Source organism: Debaryomyces fabryi (genome assembly GCF_001447935.2).
Source record: "Debaryomyces fabryi strain CBS 789 chromosome Unknown contig00074, whole genome shotgun sequence".
In the NCBI taxonomy this organism is placed as follows: domain Eukaryota; kingdom Fungi; phylum Ascomycota; class Pichiomycetes; order Serinales; family Debaryomycetaceae; genus Debaryomyces; species Debaryomyces fabryi.
This window is the reverse complement of record NW_015385500.1, coordinates 33,358-51,670: the sequence shown is the minus strand read 5'-3', so window position 1 is coordinate 51,670 and position 18,313 is coordinate 33,358. Positions and strand designations below refer to the sequence as shown.

Sequence of the window (18,313 nt, the reverse complement as noted above, 5' to 3'; positions counted from 1 at the left end):
CACCGAATACCTCATAGTTCGCACAATAGTCAAAACTAGTCCATATTCGCATTCGCATTCGGAAAGTTGCAACAAATTGTGCACTAGTCTTCCAATATCACAATCGTGGATAGAGAAGGACTCGGTAAACCGCAATTGATGGAATACTCAACATTTGCTTTAGTTCTGATTGATCACGATCACATTGTCTTACACAGTATCTATATTTCTATATTTCTATACTATTCTACATTGTCTGCTAACCCGTCATCCAATTCTTCTTATTCCTTGGAATGGACTGACCAAAACTTCTGCACGACTGTCTGTTCCCACTCCTACACCTTTCTGGATTAGCACTCACTCGGTTGGAGCCTAATCTGTCATCTGAATATTCTGAGTATCCAAAATCAATAAAATATACGTTTCCATTGGAATATAAAATATTTCTTCTGTTTATATCTCCATGTATTATGTTATAAGAGTGTATTATTTCTAACTTCTCTTTAGCGATATAGTAGGTTTCTTGATCCAAAGGTAATGTATTGCTTTTTTGATCCAAATATTTCAATATTATAAATGGCCCAATGCATGATAATGATTTCCGATAAAGAATCTCCCATATACAAACTCTTGTGCAATGTAAATGCTGTTAAACCTAAAATAGGATATTAGCTTTTTGTAAGCTCGCTTTTCACATAAATAAGCTTTTCTACAATTTTCAAACATATCTTGCTTTTTTAATACGTAATTGTTATGGCCTCGTTTTGCTTTTCAGGGTCAAATACTTTGACAACAACTGAACAGTATTATAAACTTCTTCTTTAATATAATTTTTCACATCTTTTTTCTGCACTTTGAAAGTTTGAGAGATGAAAGTAAACAAACTTTGTACATCATTACGTTTGAAGGGAACAAGGAAAATCTATGATCCAAGAACACACAACTGTTTGATGAAGGTTCTGCAATTATTCTAGTAAAATTCGTCTACTTTATTAGCTAGGCCGTCCACAAATTTCAAGTACTCCTCTGTTTTACGAATATATTTATAGATAGTATTTAAACTTTTGACTTCATTTTGTTGGAACTCATTAACTTTGAGTACCTCATAGATGAATGAAATCAAACCTCTCCTCGTAAGACCCGATGAGTGACAATCCAAAACTTTATAATTTAGAGCTATACGTTTTGTGTTGTCAGGACCATAACTTTATGATTAACGATTTCTAAGCTTCTAGATATATCTATTTGAAACAAAATTGCTGTGTATGAGTCTGTCAACATTCCCTTATTTGTATGATCAGAGAGCATTCCTGCAACGACTTGTATAATCAAACCGACCATTATCGAATCCTTGAAGATAGTGGCACTTCTACTGAACACCATATGAAATTTCTAAGCACGTTCTTCCATACCATTAGAACAGAGCTCATAAATATTAATTTATTTTTTCTACGTTCTCCTTGATGGTATATTTATATTCGAACATACCTTAGAATTTATTTATTCAGAGAGTTAACAATGCCAAAAAACGACAGCCCACAATTTTGAGCTGTCACTATTTTTCGACAGCGAAACCATTTTATAATTTAAGCATTTATAGACCAGTTTAAAGTAGTTTTCATTCATATATATTGTAATGTATATTAGTAATGAACAAGAGAACTTTCCATTTTATAAAAGACGAAAACATGTATTCTCATAAATTATAAATCGAAACATATAATCATTCAAAAATTTAGTATTTAAAGGAACTTAATATTATGAGAGAGTGTTCCGATTTGATCAATAGTAATCTCTACATGGTCCCCATCTTTCAAGTATTTTCCATCGATACCTCCGCACCCATTAGGAGTACCTGTCATAATAACTGTTCCCTGTTCTAAAGTAGTTTCTTGACTAATAAAGGCAATGATTCTTGAAATATTAAACAAAAGATCATCAGTACCACAATTTTGACGAAGGTCGCCATTAATTCTAGTTTGGAGTTGAAGTGCATGGGGATCTTTAATGATTTTAGAAGAAACGATTGCTGGTCCCAAAGGTGCGTATCTATCAAAACTCTTAGAAAATCCCAATTGTGGTGTTTTTCCAGCATACTCTGGGAAGTATTGCCAATCACGAGCTGATAAATCATTTCCTGAAACATATCCTGCAACATAACTCAATGAGTCTTCCTCATTTATATTTTTACCTGTCTTTCCTATCACAACACATAATTCACCTTCATAATCACAAGTATTTTGTGCAAACAGTGGGATTGGAATGTCTTCATTCTGGTCAGCGACACTCGTGCGTGGCTTATAAAAGAGTTGTGGATATGGTGGTGGCTCAATTATACCCATTAGGTGTTCTTTGTAATTCATTCCAATACATTTAACAACAGGGACATCCTCGGCAGTAAGAGGTCCCAATAATTTCTTAACTTCCAATACCTCGTCACTCACCTTGGCGTCAGTAAAGATATTACTACCAACCACGACCCTGGCTTTGATGGTTTTCCCTTCAGCAAATTGTTTACCAATGTCATAATCCGAATCTGAAACTATTGCGTCTCCTCTATAAATTTTGCCGTCATTAGCCTCAAATCTAATTAATCTGTTCCAATCCGACATTTTTAACCTAATACTTTATGTCTAAATTTAATTTAATATATATATATATATATAGTAAATTGAATATAGGTTAATTGAAAATAGATTAATTCACAGGAGTTATAAGATTTATATACCAAAATTTCTGGGTATATCATTACTGGCATAAAGGGGGAAACAAATATGGTGGGGATATCGCTGGTGGGGGGTCGCGAAATCAAGCGTAAGGGTGCGTCAAATTGTTAGCAAAGGATCATTCAAGCATCATTATAATCGACATCGAAGTATTGTGTTACACGTAGGCTAATGTGAATCCATTACAAATATAGATCATTTATAAAAAATTGTCAACACATATCAATACATCATGTAAATTTCTTAGGAAAAAATGTAATCGCTTAGGATAATAGTAGAGTCACCTGTTTCAGTGATGAGGTCTGGGATAGGTGGGCGATCAGAGAAAAATTAAACTCTCTATGAAGGATCTGTTACTGAAAATACTTCTGAGTTGAATTTGGTAATCTCAATATCAAATCGATATCCAGTCCCAATAAAAAGATATTGAATTACCTAGTCGTTTTATGTACATTAGCCAATACCCACTATCTTCCTCTTGATATATAAACGTGTGAAGTATAATCTGGGGTTTGTTCGTTCTCTGTAATGCGAGCTTCTTCGCGCTATTACCGATGGCTCCTTTATTTCCACTAATTGCAAGAGCTTAATATAAAAGAAGCACTTAATAATGGTTTCATGTATCCAAATATGACTATATATTTATTTATAACAATGGACAAATTTGCACACCAAAAATTAGGTGCGTCGGGATTATCAATTTCACCTATTATCGTAGGCTATATGACTTTCGGCAGTAAGGATTACCACTCATGGGTTATTGATGACGAAGAAACAAGTATGAACATTTTAGAGAAATTTTACGATAATGGCTTGATAACTTTTGATACAGCTGATGTATATTCGAATGGCAAATCTGAAATTCTTTTAGGTAAATTTATCAAGAAATATAACATTCCAAGAGAAAGAATTGTAATTCTCACAAAAGTATATTCACCTATGGATTATAATGATTCCAATTTCAGTCTATTCAAATGTGGAACAGCGAATATCCTGAGATAAACTACGTAAATTCCCGAGGGTTGTCACGAAAATATATTCATACTGCTGTTGCAAGTTCTGCCAAGAGATTGGAGACTTATATTGATGTGTTGCAAGTACACAGGTTTGATCATTATACGCCTAAAAAGGAAATAATGAAAGCATTACATGACGTCGTTGAAATGGGACATGTAAGATATTTAGGAGCTTCTTCAATGAAAGTTATAGAATTTGCCCAATTGCAGTTCATCGCAGAGCAGAACTCTTGTTTTCATTTGAAGAAAATGAAAATGTTTTAAAGATGCTTCCAGACGAAGGGAAACACCTATTCGATTTTCCGATACTGAAAGACAATGTTCTGTGGTTTATGGGTCTACGGGTAAGGGTGGTTTATTAGTTACATGGAAGTTAATCAAGATAGCTCCAAATAGCATGAGGGAAGACAATAATAGATACTTTAATCTTTAAATAAGCACTTCGGTGCATGCTTTGTTCTCATATAGTCTGTTTTGGAACGGGTGAGCGAGGCTTGAAAATTGATTTTTTTAATAATAATTCATATCGTGAGAAGAAAAATCTAGTGAACCTCAGCAATAGGTATTTATCAACATTTTCCAAATAACATACATGCTCATTTATGATTAGCTTATTACTCTTCACTAAAAATCTTTGATGAATTAATATTGTCTAAAATCTAGTATGTTTTCTAAGAAAATATACATGGTGCAACACGAGTTGAGTTAAAACTCAAATATGATCAGTAGTTCTCTCTTTAGATTTATATTCACTTGGAAAGGATACACATTTAACATACATAAAATTATCTCTTGAAATCTAAGTTACAGTTTATTCTACAATAAATGAGGAATGAGATAAAAAAGTACTTCATATGAAATATAAACATTTACCTAATTTATAGGGTATATTTTATTAAAGGCACTAACTTGAATTTACGAATATCAAATCTATTTGTAAAGGCCTAATTCTAATAATTTGTTCCCTATCATCAAAAAGTAATAATCAGCATAAACTAAACCATGATCTGACATTCTATGTTCTTCTGGAGCATCTGGATTATTGTTAAAGGTTGATCCGTTCAAGATAGTATCTGTATTACCAAGATCAACAGTACCGTCCTCGTGGAGAATTGATTTTTCATTAAAGCAGAGTCTAGTACAATTGAAAACAAGCTTCAATGCACTATTTAAATATTGTTCTTCTTTAGTATATTCATAGATTTTAAGCATACCAAACGCAGCGGCCATACCTGATGACACATCACGTATATGTTTATCAGGAGCATGGAAGTCCCATGGGGGAACTCCATCTTCAGGTAATTGGGACAAGTAATATTTAACGATTCTTTTTGCAGTGTCTAAAAATTTTTGATTCTTAGTAAAATAATATGCCTCAGCGTAACCTAATATTCCCCAAGCTTGGCCTCTTGCCCAAGGTGATTCATCGGCATAACCTTGTGCAGTATGCTTCTTTGATACATTTCCTGTTTCTCTATCATAAACAACAACATGATAAGACGACCAGTCCTCCCTGAAGTGGTTTTTCATAGTTGTTTCTGCATGTGTAGTGGCAATTGTAGATAAGCGCAAGTCACCACTTAATTGGGCTCCACGATATAACAAATTTAAATTACACATGTTATCAATAATAACGATTAATTCTTTTTCATATGAAGAAGGCCATATACCGAAGAAATCATCCCAGCTTCTAATGCAGCCAACTTTATCGTCAAATCTAGTAGCAAGAGAATTTGCTGCAGTAATGAGTATATCCTTGCATTCCTTATCTCCACTATGCTCAAGCTCTTTGTTGAAAGAAGGTTCCATCATAAAACCTATATCATGATTATCTGTCTTTGTTGCTTTAGATTTCAAAGGATGTGACCACCATCTGGCAGCATATTCTAATTTAACTGGATGAATTTTTTCAGAAGGAAAGTAGTCAGGGTATTTGTCATTTCTCTCAACTAATGTATAAAGAGAACCCGGGAAGAAGCCGGAAGTCCAATAGTCAACATCTTTGGTCGAATATCTACTCCCTTTAGAGTAGTCAGGAAATTCAGTCCTTGGTTTTTGCTCGCTCAAAGCAGGCAAGGCAACTCCCCAAATTTTTGCGACTGTGGAATCACCATATAATTTATCTTTAATTTCATCTAAGTATGTCTGTGTTGACATTTCTCTTTTATTACTTGATACTTAATAATAATCTTAAATCATTCTGAAAATCAATTGTTTAAATACTATGTCAAATACTCGGAGGCATGTAACGAGTTATGGAGAAACGTTGGGAAAATCAACTTTATTTGGTGGGGGAAATAGTGGGTACTTTATCAGAAGTGCGAAAAATGGGGGGGGGGGACGAGGGGGGAGTGGGTAAAGGGACCAACTTCCACACAAAATTATGGTTAAAATACCCACCCATCTTTATAAGACCACTTTTAGATACAGTTCTATTAAGAAAAATTTTTGCATATTACTTTGCTAGAACACAGTAGAGCAATATGCGCGATGTAAAAGTACTAGCCTGTTGAACTGACCTCATTTTCTTTACTTTGTTTCATAATGAGTTGCAACTTTCCGTATATGGTATCAATATATATATATAATATTATAAAGGTCGCACACTAAAAATAACAATAAATCCGAGTTCAGTTTAAAGCAAAAGTTTCAAATTTCCTAATTTCCTAATTTCCCAAAAAGTACTCACAGATCATTTTTCAAATTTGTTCTCGGAAGTATATAAAAAAAAAAGAAATCACAATTTTGTGAATCATGAAGTCCTAATACTCTTTAAAGAAAACCAAGAACGATTCATACTTTTTATGTGTGATTAAACAGTTTGCATAAAGTGGCAGGTTATAGGTTTTCGCCGTATTTATTCTAGGTAAAAGTATTATTCACCACATAGCAAGAGTTGCCTTTGCAACATAAGGTTCTTCTAACAGAGAAATTTCACTTTCAGTCAATTCGAAATTCAATGCTTTCACAAAATCGTCTACTCTTTCCAAAGAATTAACTCCAACTATTGGGTTTGCCCCCTTACTTAGAACCCATCTTGTGGCTACTGCAGCCATACTTACTTCGTACTTTTCTGCGATCTTTTGAACCCTGTATATGATCTCCTTATCTGCTTCGGTTGGTTTATTCAATCCCATTAGAGAAAATATTTGGTCCTTTTTCAGTCGTTCAGTTCCATCAGCAGACACAGGACGTGCGAGAAGGCCCATTGCAATAGGCGACCAAGGAATGATTGCAATCTTCCCGAAGTCGTTCTCTTTGCAAAAAGGAATCATTTCTCGCTCTTCCTCACGGTACAAAAGGTTGTAATAATTCTGCATACTAATAAACTTTGTCCAGCCATTTTTTTCAGCAATAAATTGCAATTGCGCGAATTCAACAGCTTTCATTGAAGATGCTCCTAAATATCTCACTTTTCCTCCTTCAACAACATCATGTAACGCTTTCATAATCTCATCCTTTGGGGTACTGTGATCTAATCTATGAATTTGGTATACGTCGATATAAGTGCCCAAATTCTTGACGGAATGCTCAACCGCATTAAGGATATGTTTCCTGGACAACCCTTTAGAATTAACGTAGTTGATTTCAGGATATTTATCACTGCCCAAATTATGTGCGTTAAAGTCCGGATCGTTATAGTCCATCGCACCCCAAACTTTCGTCAAAATCACGATTCTTTCTCTTGGTATATTGTACTTCTTGATAAACTTACCTAAAAGAATTTCCGATGCACCGTTCGAATAGACATCTGCGGTATCAAATGTTCTTAAACCATTGTCATAACACCTCTTCAAAATTTCCATAACATTTTCTTCTTCGTCAATACACCAATTTAGATGTTTTCCAAATGTCATACAACCTATAATAATAGGGGAAATAGATAAGCCTGAAGCACCTAGTTTCTGATATTCCACTTTGCTCATTTCCCTTTTGATATTGATAAATTGTTCTGTTTTAAATTGAACCCTTTAGTCGAATCGCGACTTGGGGAACTATTTATATTTGAATAAAAATGAGTAACTGGAATTATTGGACATAGCGTAGTTAAGTGATTAAATGATCAACTGGAATTATTGGAGATAGCGGATTTAAGGGATTTAAAATCAGGCCTGCGAATTGTATTTATTCGGAATTGTTTCCATTTTATGAAGTGCTGGTGAGCATATGAAAGTTTAAATGAGCAGTATCTTCATTCAAGGCTTATGAAATAGAATGTATTGATTATGATTCTTATTTCTTAAATATTTATTTCAGTGGAATTAAAACAAATGTAACCCTAACCACTTTAGTTAAAAGATAAAGTTATGGTTGATGATTTTAAAGTGTATTTAACAATTAAGTTCAGATTGTATTTTACGTGGTGATAATGTGAGAAGTGCTTATATTGATTAATATTTCCAACTTTACTTGTTGATTTCATATAGGTTGAGTAAAATGTTCCGTGGATTCATTATACCCAGGCTTATCGAAGTCATACTCTTTAATTTCGCCGTACCAAGCATCAACTGGCTTATACCCACCAGAATAACCTGCAGCAAAACTTTCATCAGACGGCCCATTTGAATTCACCAAAATAATATTTCCACACAAAAATCAAGCAGCAACATATTTTATTTTGTAGCGATTTGACTAAAGCTTCATTCCATGAAAAAGATTTAACAAAATATGAACTTAACTAATAAATACTTCATGTTCCCTAATATTTTTCAACTCTAATTGGATACAATTATCTCATATTTTAAGTTTATAATTTTTTTTATCTTATCTGTATATATATATATATATATATATGCAAGATGAGGGTCAGAAAATTGGGAATTATAGTATCATATCTTATTCTAAGCTATCTGCTTCGCTGCCTATAAAATGTTTTGGAATCTATGTTTTTAATATTTAATGCTTAAGACTATATTTCATGTATTGCCTACATAAATGTACAAATACTGCATTTTTTTTCAATTTAATGACCGTTTCTAAACTTCCTTATCTTTGATGAATCTAAGCCAATATATTCCCAATTACGATGATCTTTTATGAAAGGTAGGATTGCACATATATTAATGAAAAAATTATTTTCTTAACTATAGTAAAACTTTTCAAGTAGCAAGCAAAGTCTTGAAGTGTCTTATCGAGCTTCAGGATATTTAGGAATAAAGAGAAATAGTAGAAAATAATACTTAATAATCAACTAGCGTGCTAACTAATGTTCATTCAATACATAGCTTATATTCTTGTCAGAAAAAGAATCGTAATTAAAATTCAACAAGAGCATAGTAGTGAATAAAAATTCACCCAGAACTTGAATAAAAAATAGTAAAAGTATTATGAATTGCAACTGATTATGCAGTTATCCTACTTTACCTCTATAACAATCAACTAAGCCCTCTCTTGCTCGTAAATCAACTCATCAGCACTGTATGGTACCCGGACGTCTTCTATTTTATTTTTAGGAACACAATTATTCAGAAGCGACGATCTGGTAAAAAAATTTTCACAGTTAATAATAAAGCAATATGCAACCAGCGGGTCCAGTCAATTACACAGGTATTAGCTATACAGATACTAGCATAAGTATTTTGAATGCTAATTGCCAAGTTGAAGACGGATATGTTGAAAAAAATTTAACGAATATCTCATATGAAGAGATTCCAAATACAATTGGCCTGTGTTTCTTTCCTAATTACTATAAAGATTATATTAAAAATAAAACCGTTGATACAGATCCAAGGTTCACCAGTATTGAGGTCAATAATAATTCTATAAGTATATTAAATTCCAAATGTTTGGCGGGAGGGGATTCGAGCGCAGCTGTTTTTAATTCAGCGCTAACTTATAATATTTCTTATAGTGATATACCAAAAGCTGTTGCTAAATGTTACTATCCTGATATTGAAAAAAAAACCAGTATGGCCAACAGGAGTTTCTAATATAGTTGTTCTCCTTGTATCATTCTTTATTTTCCAGATTATATTTCATAATTTCTGAATTAATACTTTATTAGAACTATATTGAGTAAATAAGACAATATAAAATTCTAAGGCTTTTAGACTTATTACAAATGCCAGATATGTAAACTTCAACTGCTGCTATAACAAAAGTCCATATTTATTTGATGCTAGTTCCTCTCGTATTTTATTTCTTTTAGAAAGTTATAATTTTCATTAATAGGAGTCCTATTTAATCATCTGGAATGAAATTTCACATTCGCCACTAGTCTAAGTCTTTGCTAAAAGAAAAGTTGTTATAGTACTTCAAATAAAGATGAATAAAATCCTATGCAATCTATTCGGCCACACGCATATTAAAATATGCATGATATTGATTAATGTACCCTTTGTAAATTTTAAATTAACAGATTTGCAAAATATCAATTGTAATTAGAGGATATATTATAACCCTACGCTACGCTAGTATACAATTGTAGTTGATAAAAGTAATTCAAATTAACATCATAGTCATTTAAGCTTCAAAAAGTGATTTATAAAAAGTTTACAAAGTTATTTTGAAAAGGTGCTTATTTTCTTTTAAAGTTAACCAGTTCGTGCTACCTTAAAATAATACTAAAATAAAATATAATATGTAAAAAAAAAACTATTCACCAAGAACCGATAATGTATTGAGAGTTTCCCATATTTTGAAGTTCCCACACTTCACTTGTCAAATATCCAACTTCTCTTTCTTTAGAAGCACCAGCAACAAAACAAGCCGACATGTAATGGTCATCTGTACCATGAGCATCCCTAAACCTTGGGTTATGCATTAATCTTAAAACACCCTCTCTTATACTTGCTTTCCCGGTACAAGGATTCGTATGGATAGCATCATAAAAGTAATCTCTGAAATCAAGAGCCCACTGATCTGGTGGTACTTCCTGAGCAAAATTATTCCTATGAATCACAATTTGCGGCCAATAGTTTCTATATAAGTTATGAACTGCGCCACCTGTACCTATCAACAAAATCTTTTGCGATCTTAAGTGCGATAATAACTTACCAATTTTGGCGTGAAACGCAGCATCATATTTTGAATTTATTGATAGAAGTGTAACAGGAGGGCACTTTTTTGGAAACATCCACTTTAAAGGAATTAATGAGTCATGAATCCAGTCATCTGTATCATCTAATACAACATTTATTCCTCCATTTGTAAGAATATTTCCAACCGTTGTACCTAGATCCTTGCTGCAATTGATACGATAATTTTCATATTTTTCTTTTGCCACCCATGAAATTGGATTCATTCCTGGTGGCTCCTTGATAGATACGTGAACAAGATTTTGACCAGTCTTTTCCCAATGAGCACCCAATATAATTACACCCTGAACGCCATTCCTTTCAGCATTCCTTCCTTGTTCTTCCCAATCTCTACTAACAACAGACTCCTCGCCAAGCATCATAGTAGAACCATGAGAGACAAATAAAATAGGAAAATCTTTATTATTATAATCCATCCTTATGTTAGTGATCTATATTTCTGGGATTTCTTTGACGCTTATATGAGTTTATATGAGAAAATTTTCGGAATATGTGGCGAAGCATTTATCCTTTTCCGGATTGTGGGGAGATAATTAACATAGATTCCCATCCTATTTAAGTTGGATTTAAAGTCAAAATTAAATACTGAACTTCTTATAATTCCAAGATTTAGTTTTAATGAAGAATATGTCTGTAAGTATCTCAGTATATTAAATTTTGTTTCTCAAGAAAGAGGAATTATATCTAACAAATACAGGAACAAGCATCAATCCAAGAATCAGTAAAAGATGGAAGAGCACTAAGGATTGGCTATCGCCTTAATCAGTTGAGTAAATTACAAGAATTGATTTTAGAAAATAAATCCAATATCATAGATGCCATTTTCTCTGATATTTCTGGTACTCCAGATATCGGAATCCTTGAAAATATCAATATATACACTACATTAAAGGTATTAAAATCAGAGTATGATAACCTTATGAAGATTTACAAAACAACAGTACTTCCGAATAAAACATGCTTCGATACATGGCATGAGCAGACTGCGCTAATTATAGGAAATTCATGGGAGCCTTTAGCATCTACATGCATACCACTAATTTATGCTATTTCTGCTGGAACTCCTGCCGTAATTAAAATACCAGAGAGCAAAAATGTGGAGAAGGAAATTATGAAATTATTACCCAGATATCTTGATTCAGAATACTACATTTATTCTCCAAAGGACGGGGGAGTTCTTCTAGATCAAGGTTTTCATAAAACCATTACAAACCGATTTCCCTCTGACAAACAGGGAGTAACAAACAGAGCAGATGGTGTTAATGTAGTGGCATTATTAGATGTAAAGACATCGATAGAAAACGTGTTGCCTGGAATTATCAGTTGGAAGGAAAGTGGAAGTGGTCTCACACTTTGTGCCCCAGATATTATTTTGGTACATGAGTTGTATTTAGAAAAGCTTGTACAATACTTTGAAAGTAATTCTCTGTTGAAAATAAAAGTAATCAATTTACTTGATGAATTTCCAACAAGCAATTTACCTGGTGTTCTTCATATAAGTGCCTGTACGACCGAGACAGCTATCCTTTCCTTGCAAACAAATAAAATCAATCTTTTTTCTTATTTTGGAACAGAAGCATTTGGTAACTATATTTTAAAATTTGTTCCTTCAATTGTTTGTGCTACTATAAACAAAATTTCACTTACATTCTATTATGACTTAGACAGAGAATGCTTTCAATATAGTAGATATGTTTGCAGAAATTCACGATTAAGACAAGAAAATTTGAAATTAAAGGCTACTAATCCTATCAATTATGAAGACATTATGGTCAAACCATTTACTATTAAGTATCACAGAAACATTGGTTTTTTTGAACAAGGATTCAACCTCAGTTTAGGTATCATATTTGGGACCCTTGTAACAACTGTCGGCTACGCGACGTTTTATGCTATCTTTAAAACAACTTGAATTGATTTTTTTTCTTAATATTTGTACTTCTGCTTTTTAATACATAATATTTAAAGAATGCAGTAATAATTAGCCGATTCAATGTAAAAAAGTGAGATCGATTCTTTTGAGTATTCCTTCGGAAGATGTGGGGATATTAGAGGGCATATAATTGGGCATGTATTCCTGTTAATTTATCTTTTAGTTAATATTGAGGTAACTTCAATTCAAAAATATATGCGATGATGCAAAACATCAACATTTTAAATTGGATCCTGTTACTCCTAACTGATGTACATGAAATATATCAAATTCAACATTTTTTTTACCCTAGAATACTAAATGATAAAATCAAAATATGCCAAAATAATGACGCAAATAGTCAAAATCAAATATTCAGGCTACTTATGAAAGGTATTAGAAATGGTACAAGATCTTTCATTTTTTTTTTTTCCATTGGTAATCTTGCAAGAAAGATCCTTAAGCATTTGTCCAATTCGAGAATGTCAAAGAGTTTCAAAATTTTACATTTGGCCATTTCTGAATATGATGTGGTTCAGTTTTCGAAGTTTATTTCTCTATTAATTTCTTCAAAGCCATTTATCAAAGCGATTGTTTTGAAAAGTTTTAAGACTTTTAAGACTGACTCATTATCAGAAAAGGAAAAGCTAGTTGGATCATCACTTGCAAGTATTATTTCGTGCGTTGTATCAGTATATTTTTACTACCCCAAAGCATTTTTGTTACACACAGTTTCATGGTTTTACTTTGTATTTGGGGTAGACTACGGATATAGACTATTTGAACACAAGCAGTTAAAGAAGATTGAATATAATGAAGTCCAAGGAGTTTCTGTGAATGATCTTCAAAGAAAATCAATACTGGTTAAGAGTTTTAATCACCTTCGTAACAAATCTTGGTTAATTTTTCCCCTTGCAGTATCCTATACTTGGAAAGAATATATAATGTATCCAGAGAATGTACATGATTTGGTACATAAATACTTCGGTTTCATCAATAATAGCCTCTCAGGAACTTTTATTGAAGGCGATATGCTTTCTTTATTGCGTTGTTCTTCGACATCAAACGTAAGGATCAAGTTGAACTTCAAAACTTTATTTACAAGGAATTTACCTCAAATTTATTCTGAAGTCCTTAAATATGCTTTTCCTTTAATGGTGGCAAAACATTTGAAACAAAACATTAATATTTATAACAATACATGTGAAAAACACAAGTTTAACATATTACATATGTTGAAAACTGCTTTAAAGGAATCAGTTAAATTCACAACGTTTTTTACAGCAGTACCAACCCTGCTATTTATTTTGACATCTTTCTTTTCCCAGTATAAGAGTACTCATGGGTATAAATTAAGAGTCATAGGGTTTATTGGTGGGTTATTTGCATTCTTATATAGACGGGGAAAATGCAACCGTTTCAGAGGAAGTTCAGAAAATACAGCACTGACAAATAGGGAATTTTGGCTTACCATCTTCAGAGAAACTGTAATTGCATCAACTAGCGTTGCTTATATGAAAGGCCAAACAAAAAAGAATAAAGGGTTTAGAAATATGGAAAATATTGATAGAGTAGCATTTATCATTGGTTTGTCAACTATAATTTGTATCCAGGATTATTTATCGAAATATTCTGAAATAATGGAATATATTTTCAAGGATGCAAAGTTTCTTTCGCGATTAAACAATATAGTTGAAAGCTCTAGTCTATTTTTGTTTAATTAGATTTAATATATACGAGAAATTAAATTATAATGAGTATTAACAACATGGTATATTTTTATATAGAAAATCTATCGTCCATAGCTCAATACCCTTCTATGTTGAAAACTTTGCAAGAAAGACAAACTGCGATGCTGCTTCGTCATTGTCAGCTATAGTTTTTAGTAGTGATAGATTTTTTGTTTCCTCTAGTTTTCCTGCAGAGATATTTGCATCCCAACCAGTCAACAAAAGACCAAGACAAACAGCATGAATAAGAATCTTTAACCGTGAGGTTTTACAAGAAAGATTTATCAAAGCGGCTTTGTTTATATAATTGATTACCAGATTAATATTTTCTGCGGCTAATTGCCTTACACGGCTACCCCAATACCAGCACCCGGTACTAAGGCATTCTAACTAGCTATTTAAGGGTCATGTCTCCTAAAGTATGAAATTTCTAATCCAAAACCTTTTTATTTGGACCAAAATCAACGGAAAGTGGCGAAAATAACACCGAACTCTCTCAAGACGGCTACAATATGTAATTTACGGAATTGGCTTTAAGAAAAATGTTACAGTAGAACAATAAAAAAATATTATTAGATTGAAAATATATCCGGCGTCTGACTTCATTTAGACATAGTAATTGTTTTAGTATATTGAAATTCCCTTAATCCCCATAAACTATTGAATCTTCCATATCCGCTTTCCTTTACCCCTCCGTGAGGAAGAGTAGGCTCATCATGAACAGTATTACCATTTATGTGGATTGCTCCTGAATCAATATTCCTGGAAATTTCTAAAGCCGTAAGAATATCGCTACACCAAATGGCAGTTGAAAGTCCATATCTACTTTTATTGACTTTTTGAATTGCTTCATTAATATTAGACACTTTGTTGATGTAAAATACAGGTCCAAAAGTTTCAGTGTCGTAAATTTCCTTACCTTCAGAAACATCTCTCAAGATTAATGGTTCTATGTAAGCATCATTTCTTAAAATTTTACCACAAAAGGCTTCTTCATGACCCTCTAAAGCATTGCTTAACAAAGATTCAATTTTAGCAGCCTGTTTTGTAGATCTTTGGGGCAAAGAAATTTTTGTAGAAGTAAACTTAATGAAAGAATTTGAAATTGCTTCCATAAACTTATCATATATCTCATTGACTACGTATACCCTTTCCGTGCTCATACAAATTTGTCCATTATGAGCAAACGCACTGTTTAATATTTTCTCGGCTGCTTCGTCTATATTGGCTGATTCAGTCACAATTGCAGCAGACTTTCCACCTAGCTCTAATAGAATGGGCTTTAAACTCTTTGCTGCCATTGAAGCTATAATTTTTCCAACTTGTGAAGATCCAGTAAAAGTTATTTTTTTGATGTAAGTCGAGCTAACAAGAGTTTCCGTAATTTTGGCAGCAGTTTCCGAACTGTGGTTGATTGAATTAACTAAGCCTGCAGGTACACCAGCGTCACTGAAAAGTTTAGCCAACTCAAAATGTATGAGTGGTGACTGTTCTGATGTCTTTAAAACAACACTACAGCCAGCAGCTACAGGCCCAGCAATAGCACGAATGCACAATATTACAGGTGCATTCCAAGGTGCTATACTTAAGATAGGTCCAAGTGGTTCATTCAATACCATGGCATAAGGTTGCCCGTTTAAAGTTTGAGGAATTGATCCCAATGGAACCGAAACATTAGCAGCACATTCTTGAATAATTCCAAGACTAGTATCTACGTTGAAATTTGCAAACCAGGTTGATAATCCCATTTCTTCGAGTATCTCGACAAAATAATCTCTTCTGCTTTCCAATATGGCAGCAACATTTTTGAGGACTTTTCTCCTCTCTTCATATGAAGATTTTTCCAAATTTGAAAAGCTTTAAATGAACTCTTCGTTGCTTTCTTAATATCTTCAACAGATGCACCTTGAGCTTTGTACAAAATACTGCTACTATTAAACGGGTTTTCAACATCATAAATAAGTTTTTGTGAATTAGTTTCTTCAATCCCATCGATTAGCAAAGGCGTAATTGTTCTTTTCTTCATTTTCTAGGTAATTTCTCAAAAATGGATTAGAAGAATGAATTCAAGGAATACCAAAAGCTTATGCTTTTATAGGTTTAAGAAAGTATTCGAGGTTTCGGAATTTTTTTATTTGGCTCAGTCATTTGCTTTGTATGTGGGGATTCCGAAACGTTGCAACCAGATTGATTCCTCAGAAGTTTTGTACTATATATACCTTCACTATGAAGCAAAGAATAGATTTAAATTTATCTATTAAGAAAGTAAATAAAATTTTTAAATATACATTTCTACTAATTACAAAAATGCAGAAGCACCTTTCAGATAACAAGTTATTCAAAACCATGGGTTATATTGATGGAGAATGGGTGGATGCTTCAAATTCAGCCAAATTCGACGTGATTGATCCTGGAAATGGAGATATAATTGCTCATGTATCAGAGTTGGGGGTTGCAGAAGTCAAGAAAGCTGCATTGGCCGCAACTAAAGCGTTGAATATTTTCAAAAAGAATACCCCAAGAAAGAGAGCGGAGCTATTAAGAAAATGGACCAATTTGATGATTGAGAATTCAGATGACTTAGCAAAGTTAGTTTGTTTGGAAAATGGAAAAACTTATAGCGAAGCTTTAGGTGAAGTTAAATATGCTGCCTCATATTTAGAGTGGTATGCTGAAGAAGCACCCCGTATATATGGTGATACCTTATCTACCCAAAATGCTAACAATAGAACATATACTATAAAGGAACCTATTGGAGTTTGTGGTTTTATCACACCTTGGAATTTCCCTTTGGCAATGATTGCAAGGAAGGTTGGAGCTGCGATAGCCGCAGGATGTACTGTCGTTATTAAACCAGCAGGAGAAACACCGTTGTCAGCATTAGCAATAGCATACCTATCCGAAATAGTTGGTTTTCCCAAGGGAGTAATAAATATTGTGACTTCAAATGTTAACACAAAAAGTGTTGGAAAAGAACTTTGTCAAAATAAATTGATACGTAAACTTTCCTTTACAGGATCAACAGAAACAGGCAAACTATTGATGGAACAATGCTCTGGATCATTAAAAAAGTTATCTTTGGAATTAGGTGGTAATGCCCCATTTATTGTTTTCCCCGACGCAGATATTGATTCCGCTATTGAGGGAATATTAGTTTGTAAATATAGGGGAGCCGGTCAGACATGTGTATGTGCTAACAGGATTTTTGTCCACGAATCAATTTATGAGGTATTTTCGACCAGATTAATTGAAGAAGTTAAGAAGTTCAAAATTGGATATAGTTTAGAAGAGGGTGTAACAATTGGACCACTTATACACCAAAATGCTTTAAACAAAGTTCAGAGCCATGTTCGTGATGCTGTGTCAAAGGGTGCTCAGTTATTACTAGGCGGTAAAATTCTTGAAAAGTTGGGAAACAATTATTACGCACCAACAGTCTTGGGAGGAGTCACAATTGAAATGCTTTGTTCAATGGAAGAGACATTTGGTCCGGTAGCATCATTAATTCAATTTAAAACTGAAGGTGAAGTTATCCGTATGGCTAATGAGTGCAACGTGGGTCTTGCTAGTTATTTTTATACAAAAGATCTCAGCTGTGCCTACAGAGTAGCCGAGTCTTTAGAAACAGGAATGGTTGGTGTAAATGTCGGGGCCATTTCCGATTGTGCTTTTCCATTTGGTGGAATAAAAGCAAGTGGTTTTGGAAGAGAAGGTTCCAAGTATGGTATTGACGATTATTTAACCATAAAAAGTGTAACAGTTGGAATTTAAATTTAAGGATGACATCTCCATAATAAATTAACTCCACTTCTTTATAGTATATTAGAAATACTAAGTGATTTTTCGTATTAAACTTATTTTTGTAATCATAAGCGTAAGATGGAATTGAAAATGATGCGAAAATTCCCCACAA

At 33.2% G+C, this 18,313-nt stretch overlaps 11 protein-coding genes across 11 annotated transcripts; 5 read left to right on the top strand and 6 right to left on the bottom strand.

The window, feature by feature from the left end:
• Positions 1–1,155: 1,155 nt before the first annotated feature.
• Positions 1,156–1,362, bottom strand: AC631_03459 (uncharacterized protein; the record flags this gene model as incomplete). Its single annotated transcript, XM_015612288.1, has 1 exon — positions 1,156–1,362. The coding sequence occupies one exon, from the start codon at positions 1,360–1,362 to the stop codon at positions 1,156–1,158; it is 207 nt and encodes a 68-aa protein (XP_015466912.1).
• Positions 1,363–1,721: 359 nt separating this feature from the next.
• Positions 1,722–2,591, bottom strand: AC631_03458 (fumarylacetoacetate hydrolase family protein; the record flags this gene model as incomplete). Its single annotated transcript, XM_015612287.1, has 1 exon — positions 1,722–2,591. One exon carries the CDS (start codon positions 2,589–2,591, stop codon positions 1,722–1,724), a length of 870 nt encoding a protein of 289 aa, XP_015466911.1.
• A 768-nt stretch (positions 2,592–3,359) lies between these two features.
• AC631_03457 (uncharacterized protein) lies at positions 3,360–3,707 on the top strand (the record flags this gene model as incomplete). The annotated part of the gene is made up of 1 exon (XM_015612286.1): positions 3,360–3,707. One exon carries the CDS (start codon positions 3,360–3,362, stop codon positions 3,705–3,707), a length of 348 nt encoding a protein of 115 aa, XP_015466910.1.
• Positions 3,708–4,651: 944 nt separating this feature from the next.
• On the bottom strand, positions 4,652–5,878 carry AC631_03456 (uncharacterized protein; the record flags this gene model as incomplete). Its single annotated transcript, XM_015612285.1, has 1 exon — positions 4,652–5,878. The coding sequence occupies one exon, from the start codon at positions 5,876–5,878 to the stop codon at positions 4,652–4,654; it is 1,227 nt and encodes a 408-aa protein (XP_015466909.1).
• A 722-nt stretch (positions 5,879–6,600) lies between these two features.
• On the bottom strand, positions 6,601–7,647 carry AC631_03455 (aldo/keto reductase; the record flags this gene model as incomplete). Its single annotated transcript, XM_015612284.1, has 1 exon — positions 6,601–7,647. The coding sequence occupies one exon, from the start codon at positions 7,645–7,647 to the stop codon at positions 6,601–6,603; it is 1,047 nt and encodes a 348-aa protein (XP_015466908.1).
• A 1,590-nt stretch (positions 7,648–9,237) lies between these two features.
• On the top strand, positions 9,238–9,651 carry AC631_03454 (uncharacterized protein; the record flags this gene model as incomplete). The annotated part of the gene is made up of 1 exon (XM_015612283.1): positions 9,238–9,651. The coding sequence occupies one exon, from the start codon at positions 9,238–9,240 to the stop codon at positions 9,649–9,651; it is 414 nt and encodes a 137-aa protein (XP_015466907.1).
• Positions 9,652–10,319: 668 nt separating this feature from the next.
• AC631_03453 (DODA-type extradiol aromatic ring-opening family dioxygenase) lies at positions 10,320–11,174 on the bottom strand (the record flags this gene model as incomplete). The annotated part of the gene is made up of 1 exon (XM_015612282.1): positions 10,320–11,174. The coding sequence occupies one exon, from the start codon at positions 11,172–11,174 to the stop codon at positions 10,320–10,322; it is 855 nt and encodes a 284-aa protein (XP_015466906.1).
• Positions 11,175–11,385: 211 nt separating this feature from the next.
• AC631_03452 (uncharacterized protein) lies at positions 11,386–12,670 on the top strand (the record flags this gene model as incomplete). Its single annotated transcript, XM_015612281.1, has 2 exons — positions 11,386–11,391; positions 11,456–12,670. The coding sequence occupies 2 exons, from the start codon at positions 11,386–11,388 to the stop codon at positions 12,668–12,670; spliced, it is 1,221 nt and encodes a 406-aa protein (XP_015466905.1).
• A 482-nt stretch (positions 12,671–13,152) lies between these two features.
• AC631_03451 (uncharacterized protein) lies at positions 13,153–14,394 on the top strand (the record flags this gene model as incomplete). The annotated part of the gene is made up of 1 exon (XM_015612280.1): positions 13,153–14,394. One exon carries the CDS (start codon positions 13,153–13,155, stop codon positions 14,392–14,394), a length of 1,242 nt encoding a protein of 413 aa, XP_015466904.1.
• Positions 14,395–15,002: 608 nt separating this feature from the next.
• On the bottom strand, positions 15,003–16,148 carry AC631_03450 (uncharacterized protein; the record flags this gene model as incomplete). Its single annotated transcript, XM_015612279.1, has 1 exon — positions 15,003–16,148. One exon carries the CDS (start codon positions 16,146–16,148, stop codon positions 15,003–15,005), a length of 1,146 nt encoding a protein of 381 aa, XP_015466903.1.
• Positions 16,149–16,707: 559 nt separating this feature from the next.
• Positions 16,708–18,171, top strand: AC631_03449 (NAD-dependent succinate-semialdehyde dehydrogenase; the record flags this gene model as incomplete). Its single annotated transcript, XM_015612278.1, has 1 exon — positions 16,708–18,171. The coding sequence occupies one exon, from the start codon at positions 16,708–16,710 to the stop codon at positions 18,169–18,171; it is 1,464 nt and encodes a 487-aa protein (XP_015466902.1).
• Between the last annotated feature and the right edge of the window lie 142 nt (positions 18,172–18,313).